Source organism: Pecten maximus, chromosome 2, assembly GCF_902652985.1.
Source record: "Pecten maximus chromosome 2, xPecMax1.1, whole genome shotgun sequence".
Classification (NCBI taxonomy): domain Eukaryota; kingdom Metazoa; phylum Mollusca; class Bivalvia; order Pectinida; family Pectinidae; genus Pecten; species Pecten maximus.
In genome coordinates this window covers 28,025,089-28,042,775 of record NC_047016.1, presented here as the reverse complement: position 1 = coordinate 28,042,775, position 17,687 = coordinate 28,025,089, and the positions used below count along the sequence as shown (strand labels likewise).

At 33.7% G+C, this 17,687-nt stretch overlaps 1 protein-coding gene and 1 long non-coding RNA gene across 2 annotated transcripts; one reads left to right on the top strand and one right to left on the bottom strand.

Moving 5' to 3' along the window:
* Positions 1-990: 990 nt before the first annotated feature.
* LOC117321706 lies at positions 991-4,258 on the top strand. Its single transcript, XR_004531396.1, has 4 exons — positions 991-1,115; positions 2,467-2,751; positions 3,163-3,207; positions 4,151-4,258. It is a non-coding gene; the product is annotated as an uncharacterized LOC117321706 (long non-coding RNA).
* Positions 4,259-6,538: 2,280 nt separating this feature from the next.
* On the bottom strand, positions 6,539-16,141 carry LOC117321705. The gene is made up of 8 exons (XM_033876216.1): positions 15,955-16,141; positions 13,881-14,228; positions 12,865-13,260; positions 11,674-11,763; positions 10,888-11,028; positions 10,271-10,383; positions 9,290-9,542; positions 6,539-9,042 (listed from the first exon to the last, which is right to left on the bottom strand). Exons 1-8 carry the CDS (start codon positions 16,007-16,009, stop codon positions 9,014-9,016), a joined length of 1,425 nt encoding a protein of 474 aa, XP_033732107.1. The 5' UTR covers positions 16,010-16,141; the 3' UTR covers positions 6,539-9,013.
* Between the last annotated feature and the right edge of the window lie 1,546 nt (positions 16,142-17,687).

Here is a 17,687-nt window from a genome sequence, read left to right as displayed (position 1 = left end):
AAGATGATATTATTTGCCTCACCTGCCTCACTTGCAAGCCAGTTAAGCCAGGAGTTACCTAAATGAACAGATATTTGACTATGAAATCAAGGATAATATCTTCATATTTTTGGCTTTTGAAAATTAAGCCCCCAATGTCAGTAAATCCCCCATCATTACAATAATGTACGAAGGGTTCAATGCGACCTCTGAACTGTCTATCTAGTACCGGTAAGGTCCCGCTATTCCTAACCTAGCAAGAAAAATCCCCGAACATCAGATCCAAATACTGAATTTGCACAACAAAAGTGACATTGAGATACTATGTATCAGTCCCAAACACTAATATTTTTTTGGCAATTCATTCTGCCTAAAGGAAGAAATTTTAATCATTATGAAATGTATTTGAAAGAAGGGTCTAGCCGCCAGTATCTGGATGATGAAGTTTAGGTGTCACAACATGTATGTACTCATAAGTAACATGTAAGTTGTAGGTCATAAAACATTACCTGAAATTAATATTTAAGTTAAAGGCAGATATGAATTTCCTCACAAACAAAAGGATATTTGAAGAAATTAATCATCAACTCGACGAGATACCACTGCAACTCGTGAATCTAAGTTAAATATAATATTCAGAAACTACAGTCAAGATCTGAACCCTAGTGGTGAATAAACGATTCGCACTTTAAGAGGCATGGTTTGAGGACAAAAAGTACAGATATTCTTAAGGAATAGTGGGCAAGCTGCATGAGGTACACTGAGACTTTATATCTAAAAAGTTGTACATAGTCTGTAGCTGCACTATATACCCCACTTTCTAAGCCTTTCAACATCCTCCCGTGTGTGTTTGATATAGCCAGTGGATAGCGTTGAGTGCGCTTGTGACGCAGTAACGTAGGACTGGCTAATACCTTTAGGTGATCATCCATCAACAGCAATTGTGGGAAGATAGTCTGTTTAGAGTACGTACACTCCTTGCTTCTAAGGAGCTCGCCTTTGATTGGAGGAAAGATGATAGAACGTTATCGCGTGATGCATAATAATTGGAACCATATAAATAAGCTTCCTGATTTTCTTTTTCAGCTCACGCCGAACACGGGGACAGTCACATCAAGGGCTCCTTTATAAACAAAGTAAGTATATACATTCATTTACAGTGTTTGTGAGCGAACCAAAACTTACGTCTTCGGTAGAAATTCATCTCGCGATCATAGCGTGTTTAAACGTGTATATCTACCTAAACAACAGTTTTATTGTTCTAAACATAAACAAATACATCTATATGAAAACACCTGCGTTATTTCATATTTGTAGTTGGTTTTGTTTACGCCAGTCCAGTTCGATCACTGATTCCAAAAACCTTAACATGATCGATACAAAACGATACCATCATAATTGGACTGACCACCATGTTCTATAAATGGTCAAACTCACCAAATATAGTGCGTTACGTATACTGAGCATACTCAATAGAGATGATATACGACATTTATGTAGCGTACGATCTTAATCGAAAAATGTCTCCAGGAAGTCATCGTGAGATCCTAAAAAAGTGGACGGAAACATATGAGTCTTAATATCCTTCTTGGATTTGGTCAGGGTTTTCAGTTTCTTGGTAACAAATGGTAAACGTTTTCACAAAGCTGACACTACTTTCCAATAGCCCCAGTTTCCATAAGCAACAGTACGAGAATTTGGAACGCATAACAAGGATTATGTCTCCGACCGCAGAGATTGTGACGACTGGTAGAGGTCGATGAGCTCCCGTGAATAAGTTTTTGTTGTAAAGCCTTTTTTGCTTATATCAATTTGCCGAATCACATGCTATACAGCATTTAATTTCACGATATTTTTAAAAACGCTAGTGTGTTATTATACTACATGAAACATTAAAGCTTAGCAGAGCATGAAGCACTTTTAAAATGTGATTTTTTTTTTTTAGATTTTAAACAAAATCTATTACTTCTATTGAAACAGGATGCAAAAGTTCTTAACGAAAATATAGCTTTATAGGTTTGATTTGATATCAGTTTGAGGGTTGATACTAAAACACGATATTTATGTTGTTGTCATTATTAGTTTTATCGGAGATCGTCTGTCTAATAAAACCGCATGCCATAGAGCCACTTATGCTTAAATAAGTTATTAGTCCAAAACAGAAACCTGGTTGTGATGTATACGATTCAGACAATGCCCTGGTTGTCTTTATCGACCAGACATTTTCATGTCGGTAACACTACGTTAATAATTACTGCACTTGCCACGTTTAGGGAATTCGTATAAGGTAGAAATAATCAACGTGATTATAGATGATAAAATCAGCATTTTCTAATGTGTAAATACATATTGTTTTCTTTTGCAGAAAATCAAAACGAGATATTTCAAATAATCACCATTCAATTTTGAAAATACAAATATGTATACATTCTATTTCATTTCAAAATTATATTATTACTATATCATTTCTTTTCTATTTAACTTCAGACGGGACGAAAATGCGTACTTACTTGGTAGCCGCACTTGTAGTTGCCATTGTGGCATGTCTTTCGAGTGGAGTATCCTCCGCTGGATACGGATACGGTGGAAAGGGCGGTGCCGTATATTCTCATTACAGGCCACCTTCGTTCGGATATAGGTATTACAGAGTACCATACAGGATTGGCGGATCGGCTTACGGTTACGGAGGATCGGCTTTTGGAACTGGTTTCGGCGGCGGGTCCTACAGGGCAGGTGGTGGCTTCGGCTTAATCTGGTTACTTATCATATTGTGTAAGTATTATTGATTATAATACATTTATCAGTTTGCAGTGTAATTCCTTTTTGATTAAAACAAACGGAAGAGTTATTACTTGATTCGAAAGGAATTACAAAGTATTTAAAATATTTTGATGACTGTAAAATATAAATCTGGATCAGAAACATGTGTAAAAATTATAAAAAAGAAAATATGTCTTCTTAATTAGTTACTATTATGTGGCTATGTTTGAGATTATATTGATCTATAATTATTATTGGTATCAGTTTAGAATCAAAGCAGAAACGTATGGAAGACTCATTAAAGCCTTATATTGAAAAATAACCTAGCGTAGTGATATTGTGCTGTGTTGTAGATATATTTGGAATTATCAAATTATTTTAATCCTCTTTATCTGTATACTCATTGGCTTGTTTTCATTGCAGTTGTCCTCTTTGCACTCCTTAACGACAAATAGATCCAATGTAAGTGTAAGTAGAGCCATATTCATGTATATATTTGGTATGATGCTATTGTTTACACCAGAAATCACCCTCCCCAATAATAAGGCACTGACACACTAAATAGCTCAGAGAGGATACCAGGCCGAACTGAAGAGCTCGATGACAAGTAACATGTTACAAGTGACTCATAACAAGTAACGACTAATAGGTTACACATAACAGGTAACAAGTAACACGTAACAAATTACAGGTAAAACGTAACCGGTGACAGGTATCGTATGACAGGTAACAAGTAACAGGGGAAAAGTACAGGTAAAACGTACCCGATGACAGGTATCGTGTGACAGGTAACAAGTAACAGGAAACAAATTACAGGTAACAAGTAACAGGTTACAGGTATCGTGTGACAGGTAACAAGTAACAGGAAACAAATTACAGGTAACAAGTAACAGGTTACAGGTATCGTGTGACAGGTAACAAGTAACAGGAAACAAATTACAGGTAACAAGTACCATGTGACAGGTATCGTATGACAGGTAACAAGTAACATAAAACAAGTAACTGATAACAAGTTACATGTAAGAAAAAAGTAACTAAAAATGCATGCAGCAATCAAGGTCCATCTGAGTTCCCCGTTCGTCACACTATGTGTTTCAAAGCGACACCTACCGTTGTTAATTGTTCTTATGACCTAACGTATGGTAGTTTACTTCTGTTATCGTGTTATGGTAGGTCGCATTACCATTACATGCTTTTCTCTTTCCTGTTTTCAAAACAATATAACACGAATTGTCGCAATGATTATCTCAAAATGTCGTGTTATGCATATGATGCTTAAACTAAAACGATGACAGAGATATGCCACCAAAATACATATACTATACCATTGACAACATATCATTAGCATGAGGCCGTGTTTCTATTAGACAGTTGAACTAACATTTCGTTTTCTTTCTATTTTACTTTGCAGAACAAAGCATGTACACCTTACGACCGACATGAAACCGATGGTTTTACATTTGCATGTAGTCTGAATTTTCGCTCCTGTTTTCCAATAAAGTATTAAATGTGCAAACTGTTTCCGATTTTATTATTGATTTACCAAAGAATATCCCGATATAAAAATGAAACATATTGCATAGAGGAAACTATTTCTGAAATTATAAGAAAGATTATGAAAACGATCCTTAAAGGTTTATGTTAAATCCAAAATAAAAAGGATTATATTGTTTTTGTACTTTAACTGGGATTTCGTCACCTAGTAGGCCATACTCTTGCAAACAATATAACGCTACTCATATACGAATACTTAACCTTACCATGTTTACTCAGTTTTACATCATATTTACTCGTAAGATGAAGTATACAAGCTTAAGATAAGGCGTTCATGTTTGGGTCAAGGAATAGAACATTTATAGACCGTCATAAGATATAGATAACTAATCTATTCAAGGAATGGTTATCGAAGTAATACAATAAATAACCAACTCTCTCCTTCGCCGGCTGTAATTTAAGAATGCACATCATCGGTAGAGAAATTCTTCTTGTACAATAGCGAACTTTACAATTACATATATCAATGCGAGATATTGTATTGAAGATTTTACACCGCAAACCAGTACATATGATTCGAATAGTTTATCGTCCTATCAACAGCTATGGTATATTAATAACGGGTTCCACTGTGTGACAGATGCATGCGTGTGTTAATTGTGTTTTTTCGGAACTGGTTATTTTCATGTTTTTTCTTCTTGTGATAGCGCGGAACTGATGCTAACCTTCTAGTGCTATCTCATACTGTCGAATACATGAGTAGGAGCAAGACATCCGGTTACCTTGTTGTACTGACAATGGGCGAACAAGTCGCCCCACTCACAAAAATGCTAAGCAGGAGTAGAAAATACCATTTTTATATATTCTTGTATTCCTCGCCAGGGGACAGAACCCAAAGCCATTATCAAAAAACCAAATACCCAACAACGTTTGAGGCAGTGTCAAGTGGGACATTTGGAAGAAATTAGAAAAGCAAAAAGAGAAAAGATAAGACTCAAAATTTAGTCGCCTCATACGTTAATGCAATGATGACAGCAGGTACAATTCTTATGTCATACCCGCAGAGCAGACCATCTAGTACAATGCTTGAAACTATGTTTAATAATTGTAACATACAACTAACAACACATATACATTGTTCAAGTGTAGATACAAATTATCTAATTTATCCGGATTAACAAGTAAGGTGTGGAACTAGTACAGAGATCTAAAGAAAGGTTTAGTTTAAGAATAGTTAGAAAATGAAATTCCCATCAACAGAGTTTAAAATCTTGATCAAAGATCTGAATATATCAGAAGTAAAAATTCTTGCTTCATACGGTCTTATAAACCTAGGTATATCTGTCTTGAAACCATCACTGTTTACTGGACGCCGAGTCCTCACAAAACAAAGGACATTTTCCGACTTCCTGCAGGAATAAACCTAACCATAGCGGTCGATTTATTGCTGTAGAAGAAATTTCACAATTATAAAGTTCATTATCCTCCGACTTCCATAAAATATCGTTATACACAAACGAAACGAATGGATACTTGCTGCATCAACGAAACTATATGATAAGCACATACAGTACCGGGAATGTGTAAAGACTGATATAGGATTGATCCTGTTATCCATTTGTTTAATGCATGTCTGTCTGTTTATAATGGTATCGCTAAATGTAATTGTATTAAGGATTGAATCTTGATTTGGTCGATTTCATGGGGTCATGAATTGAGTTGCTCTTGAGACAAATTTAATGAACTGCGAAGCAGTTCATGTTGAATTTGTCTCATTGTTAATCTATGTTAATCTGGTCAAATTCATGAAGAAATGAAACAAATTAAGTTTGGTAGTTTCATTGAGTCCAACTTGAGTAGAAATTGAAATATTTGTGTATGTTACACATATAGCAAGCAGAAAGCAGTAAGAAGCAGACAGCACGTTGTAAGAAGTGATCATTAAATACATTATAAGCAGTAAAGCAGTAGGAAGCAGAAAATTAGTACAGTAAGAATTAAGTGGTAACTGTAAAACAAGCAGAAAGCAGTGAAAAATGAAATATGAGTAACAGTAGACACGGGGCATGTGACTGGCGGAGCGACTTAGCAATGCATGAAGCTAAAACGAGATTAGATATCACCAGGTATGCGGCCATGGATACCGAAACAAGAGGAATGATGCCACGGAAGTATCCGGTCAGAGGTTCCGAGGCGAAAAGATTGATATCACCAGAAGTATCCGGTGAGGTTTTTTTGTTGTTGAAACAACGGTGTGTCTGAAATAGTAGACATGTGAAAATACACAACAAACAAACGTGTGGAATAGTTTGTCTCGAGATATATCTGTATTCAATAAATAACATTTCTATTCACCTGCACTTTACAGCAAATATAAAAAGGAAAATACCAGACAAAAAAAGGAAACAATAGGTGAACTTACTGCTCAGTCAGATAAGTTTATCGCTAGCGTAGGTGATACTAACTTGTAGAGTGTGTTAATCGCCCATTATAAGTGTATTTCTTATATGAGGATTGTATGGAAGACCACAAACGAATATAATGTACAAGTTATTTTCTTGACAAGAGGCGATCTCCTTAACGAAATGACATTTAATAAACGATATATTATTAATAAGTATAAGTCGTTTCCACGCTAGAAAAATGTAATATAACTGTATCATATTCACTGGTGAATACATTTCCTGTTGAACAGTTTGTCTTCCTGGACTATACGACTGGTGAAATATTAAACTGTTAAAATGACGGATTTAGTATCACGGGCTATACGTTCACCAGGAAATCGGCATAAGTGTGATCTAATACGGCCTGGAAGCTGTAGTGAAATTTTACATTCTCTAGGTAATGAACAATTCATGAGCATTGATTTAATCTTATGCATGATAGTAAGAGTTATGTCCCTTGTGTCGGAGACATTAAAATCCTTTGTCGTTTCTTAACGGTTAAATACATACATGTAGCCACCGTCTTTGAGGGTGGTATTCTTTATTCACATTTGCGATGTGTCGTTTGTTATTATATCTGAATCGACAATTACACTTGAGGCATATTTTATTTTAGAACTCTAATAGCTTGCACATAACAATGCAAATTGGCGTTTATGTCAACAATTTAATGATGCTATGGTGGCCGTCATTTAAATATCGATAACCTTCTGTTTCTCCTCCACTTATCAAATACTATGCACACTAAGTACCTGGTAGTCATCAACTGATCTTTAGTATATGAAATAAGTCTGGGCTATATCTCTTTTGATTTTATGGTATAAAATAAGTGTGTGTAAGTTTTCAACTGATTTATCGGTATATAGAATAAGTGCGTATTAGGCATCTGCTGTTTTAAGGGTTTATAAAATATTCTAATGTGTAATGTATCTTATATAGTTGTGTTTAATGATGTTTTCCCATTATGCTAGTTACAATATGTACATATGTAATTCATATTTTGCGCCAAAATTACAACGGTAATAGGAAAACATATACAGACTGATCGAGATATTTTCCTTTTAATGATAACAACATACAGATATACGCAGAATAAGGAGAATGATTATAGTGGACGAAAGAAGAGAATATATTGTACATTTGTATGGCGATTGTCGTCCATGAAGACGCTCATCCTTTGGGAATACCTACTCCTTTTCTTCAGATGCCTTTTCAAGTATGTCTGCGCATATTTTAAGGTTCCCACTCGCTTTACTGATTTTGAGTTAGAATGCAGTTTTGTTTTGTGGTAGTATTGTCAGTTGTTACGGACCTATTAGGAATAATCTTCCATGTTTTCTTTATGTTAAGTGATACTGTTTGATCTATACTTTATATGTGTATTCAAAGCGAATTAAAGATGTATTATTTATGTGAGCTTTTATTCAGATATGTCATTCTGGACGTTTTTACATTTGTTAGTATAGGTGGCAGTGAATAGTGGCTTTTTTGTAGCTTTTTCGGACGCCACCTTTTTTCTAGATGTTGTTTTGATCTATTGATAATTGAGATTGTGGATTATTAGGAAGTAATTTTCGAACCCATATTGATAGATATTATTTTAGATCTCCCTGGACACTTCAGTCATTTTAATATCGACAACCATTCTCAATTTTGATGTTTCTTATACATGTACATTTATGTTTGCAACATCTTTGGAGAAAACTGAGCTTCAAAACTAGCCAGTGAAGAGATGAAAGCAAACTGGTTTCAAAAACTCAAAATACATATTCGTTAAAAAAAAGAACGAAAACAGAAATAAATCATGTTAGTGACAAATTAAAATAGAACTTTTGGAGAAACAAAAACAAGAATTTCCTACATGCCAGGAAAAGTATAATGATATTATAATGTCAAATAAATCAGTGAGATCTATCACAGCATTATACTGTAAGTTGCATTTCTGGAGGCAATTCGAAATATATACAGCGGACACTGGCTGAACTGACAAAGACTTATGTGGCAGCATTTTTAGAGTGATTGTATTGTAACAACCAATGAACTGGACCAATATATGTCTCTAGCTTTGTTAACTTTAGTATTCTGATTGGTCTCCTGACAACAATGCGTCCGGCGGAAAAAATGATAAGGCTTGGTTTTATCTTGTCCGTAATTTACATTACAAGATATATATATACGAACTCCTTCCTTCTCAAATCGCGATTTACATATTTACCTGTCTACATGTGTGTGTCCCGTATTAATATCGAAATCACATTTGGTGATATCAGTCAAGTCACTCATAAGGACAAGCGTAACTATATTTCACATAATTAAGTGGTATTTTTCCTGATGTTTCATGCTTCCCGTTTCCTTTTTCTTGTTCCTGAAATCATAAAACGAGCAATTAATTTAGCCGTGTGTGCCTTAGTATCAGATATCATGCATTGTAATGGAAAATAACTTGATTTCAGTTAGCATTTAAACTTTGATGTCTTTGATAATAAAAGTTAACTTTATCAGAGATATTTTTTGAAATTAAAAAAAAGTTTTTGAATAATTAAAGATATCCTAAGTGACAATGACGCCAAATACAACTAAAATCGTTATCCAAAGTATCTGTTCACACTTACGTTCAAAGATCATTTTGAAATCAGAATGTGGTGGCGACCAGGTGTAAGGTTCCGTTAGTAAGTTGGTTAACCTCGAATACTCCACTGTGAGTACATCACCTTCGTCTAAAGTGTACGGAATAGTCCGAGGAACTAATACTGTGTGATGCTTTGGATTAGGACGCCCACAATGGTAGTGTTTCACTGTAAGGTTGTCAAATTGTCCGTCGATACTGTTAGACACAAAGGTAACGTTCCACGTTTGGCGTTTAGACTGAAGAATATGAAATAAAATAGACAACATGAAAACCAAAAAAAAAAAAAAAAAAAAGACGAAAAAATTAATAGAAATAAGATAAAAAGTTGCTTTACTCAATGATAACTTTAATAAAAAGTATTGTTATCAATACTGTAAACAACATTGGGAGCCAAGTATGTGTATGAATCACTGTCATTATTTGTAATCTACCTGTGCACGTTAAAAATTGCAAAAACTTTGATAGATAGAACTGTAGGCAAAACAATGCAAATTTGAAATGGTACTGAAGAGAAACATCATGTTAAGAATATAAAATATCGTCTTAATTAGAGCTATACAGGGAATTAAACACCGAGCAAAGTAGTTGTTTACTGACGTTTTAATGTGGATATTCTTTATTTCATACGAAAGAAAAATTAAATGTCAGAAAACAAACAAACACATGTTTAAGTGGATGTATAATGGTAGTATTAACACGAAAACATACTGAAAACTTTAATACTTAAGTGGTAATCTTATTTTAGCGCTCTCGCAGTGAGAACATTCAACGTCAGATAGTGTGGGTTGGGTAAAATTGAATTGCGCCATTTTTTTTTTTTTAAATTTGATGATATGCTAAAATTGAGCGTTTAATAAGTGAGAGTATTGCCTAATTATGTTTTCAAATTTCTATTTGTTTTGATTCCTTACGCGCTGTGCTGATTAAACCAGTTACGTAGGTATAGATCCATGTCTTATCGTACCTTAAGCATCCATTTGCATGTGAAGGCATTTTCTGTTAAGTTTCCGTTTATAATCATGGACCACTTCCTCTTCTTGAAAGGCGCCTTGGGTACCTTACATGCTTTATATCTCTCTTAAATTACATAAAGCAATATTGCATTAAATATGTACACCTCTGAAAAGTCAAAAATATCAATATTTGGAAAAAGCGGATTTATGACAAAAACATCTCTTATTTCCTTATTTCTAAATGACTAATTTCTCGTTTTTTTTCTCCATTTATTTAAGATTATTCAGATTAAACGCTTCATCTAAAACAGCCACAACAATGTGAGGTCCGTGCGGTTATGTTTTGTCATAGTTGAATCCACTTGCTTTAGTTACATTATATTGTTTACAAGTTACTGAACATTAAAAAGTCGTATAACAAAAATGAACATGCTGCAGATTTACGTGATGAATGTTAAGTCAAACAGATGCAATGTTTGGTTTTAATAAAGCGCAAGACAAAGCACATTTTGAAAAATTACAAAAAAGTGTGTAGACGTCTAGACACTTTTTCAGATTATCTATACTGGAAATAAAACGTACAGGTATAAATACTATTAATAATAATCAGCAGATTATTGTAACTCACCTCTTGTCAAACAGTGTCTGGGTCTCCCCGGTTTCCTAATGGAAAGGTACGTACAGAAGTTATTTGTATCGTCTGACGGCACGAATAGCTTTGATTTCTTTTTGTCACACATTTTGCGAAATGGACAAAAGTACTGGTGATCTACATAATAAAATATAAGCGAAACATGATGTACATATAAATGACATGTGTTTATCGAGATTATTGATATTTCTTGCTTTAGTCATTCAATAATTTATGATAAGTATACAGTTATCCCTTTTAACTTATTGAAAAACAAATTCAGAATATTTATGTTAGATTGCATATGCATTTTATTTATTAAAAATGTTATATAATACTTAATACTCTTTACAGTATATGTATTACTTTGCTGTTCAGCAAATCAATAGTTAATCATTTAAATACCTCCTTACTCTTCTTTGTTCTCTCCCCTCATAACGAATACTATTTAGCTACCTTGATAGTATGTTGACTGATTTCTTTATCCTCTTTGTTACGGACACTACAAATTCTTCTAGCAGTGATCTAGATTACTCGCAAGTCAAATAGCGATACCTCAGGCGATATCTGTACTGATAGCCAAATGTGTTTCTAGAATCGATATATCCCGTCCAAATTAAACCCAATCAACGACCCGCATTTGCAATATATTCCATTTGTTGTCGTTACATATTTAAACCGAAAACACAAGATTTACTCACACACATTTTATTCTTAATTTTTATGATATATAATATTTATGATATAGTAGCACATGCTCTATATTGTAATAGTTATACGTACTGTGAATACATGTCGCACGAATTCCCTGCTTTGTCTTAATGACATCGTCTAATTCCTTCACAGATGAACTAGTTTCACCAACCTTGAGGACTGCAAAGTAAAGCCATTATATGACACACATTACTATTAATTACATTACTTTTATAGCATTGAGACTGTACCTTTTGTAAAAAAAAAATGAATTCTGTATATTTTATCTTAATCTATGTAGATTTCCTTGTATTTTCTACACATACAAAATCCATGTTTTCTGTTTTAGAAACCCACAGTCACTACAAGTCACCGTTTATGAAAACGTCAATCTGTTCTTTATAAAAAGATATCGACGTTTAACCGAGTATCAACAATAAAGAGTTTCAATGGATGCTTGTCGATGGTGACCATTGAGAAAAAATAAAGTGTTTCCATCATGACTTTACTGCGAAATATTTTTCTTTGCGTTTGAAATTTCCATGCTCTATAGTTATCAACTCTTACACCCCCGGTTCTCCCCCTGACACTAATCGCAGTTTAGCAATAATTTTAAAATTCTGATAAAATCAGTTTAAGTTATAGTAACAAAATTGTACGAAGCTCTTTAGCATTCTTAACCTCTTCCAAACTTTCCCAATGTTCGTAATCTCATTGTACTTTTTTGAATCGTAACCGTATAGATATGTCTTTTGTAGACATTTTGCTATCAATAAATCGATTTTAGTAAGAACAGTTATAACCAAAAACAATGTATGAACTTTGAATACAAATTAAATGGGGAGTTCTTTTAATTGTCTTTTCATAACAAAACCCGAGTGAGTGAGATATTTAATGTTTCATGATATTGTGTATAGTTTACTTCAATTGTTTGCTGTATGTATTGCCCAGTTTATACATTTTCATGGAATCATATTTGGCACAACAAAATACGCAATTAAAACAGTTTTATGTTTGCTATCTTAATAATTTAGATAGCTTGACTGACATTTCAATTTTTAATGTATACTCATTTCATAATCGATTTGAATGCGATGACCAACTTCATTTCCTAATCTTAGTGAAATACAGAGTTTGGTTTTACAGTTCTATCTGCTGTGTTAATACCGGATTAAATGGAGATTTTGTTTGTGGTTAAGAAATTTAATTATATAATACCTAGAAATTTCCAGCAAAATAGAAAACCTTTTAAGTAAGAGAGATAACTTAAGAAAAACTTACATTTGTAGTATATTATAAATCCAGAACCACCTTTGATCTCCCCGTCTGTTAACGTTAACCCAAACGTTATGTTGACAGGTCCGTCTGCGAAGTCATAGGTATAAGTCTTATCATGCATCAATTCTTCCTCTTGAATGTATGCAGAGTTGTAATCGTCGCCAATGTCTAAGGATTCCACGTAGATAGCGATTCGGCTGAAGTCCTTATGCGTGAGCATAAATCCATTAAATGTCACTGTACACTTTGGTGCATAAAGGCTATTTTTAATGAGAAAAATGTCCTTGTCATAATCCCAAGGGAAACGTTCGTGACTCCTGACTACCCCAGATGGTTTGTTCAAGCGATGCTGTATGTTAATTGAATGCATCTTGTTCTCAGAACATATATCTGTAATGGCTACAAAATAAAATAAAAAGAATGAAATGTACTCTGATCTTATTCGTTCCTATGATTTGGCAGAATCATCGATATAAGTGTTTTATATGCAGACATGATATGAAATAGCGGATGAAATGTGTGTGATATCTGTATGATAAAACGCAAAAGCACTGATTGAGCCGTTTTAGTAAGATTGTATTAATAACAAATAACTGTTTTTGTCGCTTCCGCCTCGTAGCCTAACGAATGTCAAAATAAAATTAACGTACAAAAATGCGAATACCGAGTTCCGGGTTCATCAGTTTATACGCAGTGGAACTTTGACAACATTTAGGTATTATTGTTTCAGAAGGAATATATAACAAAACATTAAAAAATAAATAATCCATGCGAAAAAAAACATCAACCTACTTTAATCTTAGCATAAATCAGCATCCCTGAGTAGTCTTAGACAGTAACATAATCGGTGTCGGGCGGGTGGGGCAGATTGTTTTGCTTTGTTCTAGCTCGTTGTATTAAACGGTGCTGGTGTCACATATCTTTTTCTGTGTCTTTGATTGATTGTTCAATTAAGATAGGAAGATAATTTTGCAGCTGTATCATGTAGTAAACTTATGTTAATAATAAAGTTGACATACCTGCTTTCTGGACACATTTCCAGTCTTTGACAAGAATGTTCCGCCATTTCCTGGAGGAGCATTTATTTTCTAAAACAAACTGAAATGATCTCCGAATTGACGACGGATCTATAAGACATTTGTTTTTCCAGTGGCAATTCAGAATATCGACCCGCAAATCTGTGTAGGGTATTTCCACCCCGTGACAGATGTGTCCATTCCTACACGATAGACTGGAGGGATACACATCTGGTTTGTAGATCACATAACCAGATGGACAAGATAGTTCGAGAAACTCACAGGAATAACTGGTGTTCCTTTCAGTACAGCAATGTTTTACTCTTTTTTTGTTAACATCTTTTGCAGAAACTGTAATCATGAGAAATAAGACGTTTAGTTTTGCATCAAATATTTCCGCACGAACAACTTACAATACATAAAGTAATGCAATTCGATGAATAAAAAAACATTTGTTTTTTCCAGTTGCAGTTCAAATTATCAAGCCATAAATCGGTATAGGGTATATCCAATCTGTGACAGATGTGTCCGGTTTTGAAAAGGTGTTCAAATAAACATTTATCTAATTTAATTAAGTCGGGACTGCAGTTGTTTTGGTATACTGTTTTCTTGTCGACATTGTGACCTCATTTGGAAATGTTCTATTTCCTTATGCGGTATGAAGTCAGACGACTTGATTTTTGTTGCTTTTTATATGCCTAGTGGTTCCCTTGTCACCATCCTAACTCTGATTTATAATTATGACTTAACCCCTGACTTGACCAATGGTTGACGGCAATGAAACATAAGACGCTTCTTCTTGCGGAGCACTTGATCTTATTGTTCTTGTACTTTTCCATGAGTATCCATGTAAATCTATATTATGTTATATTCTACTCTCGCGTATTCGAGCTTGAGATGGAATTATGGTTTGGAAATTTTGTCGATATTCATTATTAATCAAACACAGCAAATTCTTTATTACGCTATCCATATAAAATATTTTCAAAATGTTCGTTATTATGGCACCACTTAATCTAGTGAAAACAGACAAATATCCAGGAACACAAAGTGTTTGTTTCCTTTTTCTTTTGAAATATTGCTAATAATTTAGGTAGCGATGTTTACTCGATACGATTTGTGACCTGCTCTTCCGGTATATCTTCTCAGATTTCGATTAATATATGAAATATCTGCCTTTCGAGGACTGGTCAGGTTACATAGTTTTAGCCTATTAGGGAACAACCAACCAATTGAAAAAATAATTTTTTGAAACATCTCCTGTGTATAGAAAGTTGAGCCAAGGATAAAATGTCTGGCAGCCACTGATTGGCCAGTATATAATGAAGTAAGAAAAAAGATATGTAGCCTGATAGGTAACTATCCATAAGAAATGTTGATATAAATTTCGAAAGTCCGATTGAATTTTTTTTTTCAAAAGTTCAGGTAATAATAATTAACAGGTAAACATTTCAGAAAATTTGAGCTGAAGGACCCAACTTGTTTATTGATTAGGTGTTATATGAGACTCTAAACTTTTGTTATAAACCATAATTGCCATATTGAATTAAAAAATTTGAATGAAATACTCAAAAGCCTTAACACTAAAGTTTATGGAAAAACAATTGGTTGGTTGGTCCCTAGTAACCCCCGAGTAGATCTAGATTACCAATGTGTGATATGACAGTCCAGACCACGTGAACATGTATTGTTATCAATAATTGTTATCCCGCTCTTTTTCTTTTCAAAGATTTCGTCCATATTAAATATACACAATGCAGTATTTTGGCTCGAAACTCCATCGCGGAACGATCTATCGTGCAATGTACTCGCAGTTGTCCAGTAATTTTCCTATCTAGGACAAATCACATTCGTGTGTATGTGTATATTCCACGAAATTTTACTTACATCCATATATTTAGAAAACAATACAATACTTTTTACTTAATTTCTTCACAGTACGTTCCTTTATAACTTTATCTAACAATAAAGAAACGATAACAGTAATCATTCAAGCTCGGTTTAACACAATGTACTTAAACTAAACCCGAATAATACTTGTCACTTGTAACACTGACAAACACTTAACTATACTTACAGAGAGGTATGAAAATGATAGCCACCAGAAACAAGTAACCGAATAATCTATGCATGTCCGCTAAATGTCACATATATCCCGGTAAACATTTGTCTAGGGACTTAGATTCCTCAGTATTATGATATGTATGCAATAGCTAACACAACCGCACAAGTATAGCAGCCAAGTAAAGCTGCTCTCGATATTTATAGTGGTAATAGAATGTGGCCAAGGCTAGACGAACTACGCATCACCGACCAGGATACCTACACCATTCGATGTGTATTGCGTCTTGTATTCGAATCATCATTCATATTATACTTTTAGAACGATATATGTGTATTCAAAATGTAATAAAAATGTTTTAAGATGGTGTAATATGCAAAATTGATGTCCTTATGTTCACAAATATTTGGACTTTAAAACGTATCAACAAAACTGCTTTCTTTGTCTCAATGCTGTGAGAATTATAAGTTATTAAAGCTCTTTAATGAAATTTGTCTGCAAAGCCGTGAGAATTAACGCTCTTTATTCAAATTTGTCAGCAATGATGTGAGAATTATGTTATTAACGCTCTTTAGTCAATTTGCAAGCAATGCTGTGAGAATTATAAGTAATTAACGCTCTTTAATCAAATTTGTCTGCAAAGCTGTGAGACGTTTAAGTTATTAACACTCTTTATTCAAATTTGTCTGCAATGCTGTGAGAATTATAAGTTATTTACGCTCTTTAATCAAATTTGCAAGCAATGCTGTGAGAATTATAAGTTATGAACGCTCTTTAGTCAAATTGTCTGCAATGCTGTAAGAATTATTAGACAATAATTTTCCTATCAAGGCAGCTCTTTATACAGTTTGCATTTTGTTTTGAGAATTATAAGTTATTAACGCTCTTTAGTCAAATTGTCTGCAATGCTGTGATAATTATTAGACAATAATTTTCCTATCAAGGTAACTAATATTTTATTAATAGTGAAAAGTGACAATGCAGAGCAAAAGGAAATATATGCATATTAGAACTATCGTCATTGGAGGGGCGGTTTTTTAATATAATATGCATATTTCAAAGCATTTGATATCCTGTTGAAACATTCAAGTTGTCATTATTTAATATAAAATGGTATAAATATGTCATGTTAATGATGTATGTACTTAGTTATTCTAGGCGTATATTTGTATGTAAATGTTTATAACACACATTGTTTGAACTTGATTCAATTTGTATTTGGCTAAATGAATTTGTACGACCAGATATTGAATGCAACATTTCATTTCAATTGTAAAGAATTTTCAGTTTTAGTTTTAACCATACTTAATTTCAAATTCCAAGTCATACATTTCAACAAATTAAAAAATGTAAGGATTCAGAAAAAAGTATAAGAACACTTAAGCGCATATTATAAACTAAGTATTACAAATAAGTGACAAATATCATGTGAAAATAAGGGAGGAGAAAGCAGAAAGAGGGAGTCAGAGAGATCTAATGTTATAACTATACATACTAAATCAAGAACCGACAACATGTCAAAGCTAGGAAGGAGGGAAGAAGAGGAAGACAGAATGAGATTTTCAGTTTTCCTAAGGAAGTGATACTGAATTAGTATACAAGAGTTTTGTAAACCGGAGATGTTAAAATGGGGATGTTACGTTGTGACAAGATAAACAGTATCTCGTCCAGGGACTTGGGTAACAAAATAAGTAATTGTCACTCAAAGCGTTTAGTTTGAGAAATAAAATTGTGAACACAGCGGACAA

What these genes read in the sequence shown, in the direction of transcription:
- LOC117321705 (XM_033876216.1), bottom strand. Translation starts at nt 16,009, where the DNA reads ATGCATAGATTATTCGGTTACTTGTTTCTGGTGGCTATCATTTTCATA. An exon ending in CAGACACTGTTTGACAAGAG is followed by an intron (nt 10,384 to 10,887) that starts GTGAGTTACAAT and finishes ATGTAATTTAAG; the next exon opens with AGAGATATAAAGCATGTAAG. An exon ending in CATGCAAATGGATGCTTAAG is followed by an intron (nt 9,543 to 10,270) that starts GTACGATAAGAC and finishes CATATTCTTCAG; the next exon opens with TCTAAACGCCAAACGTGGAA.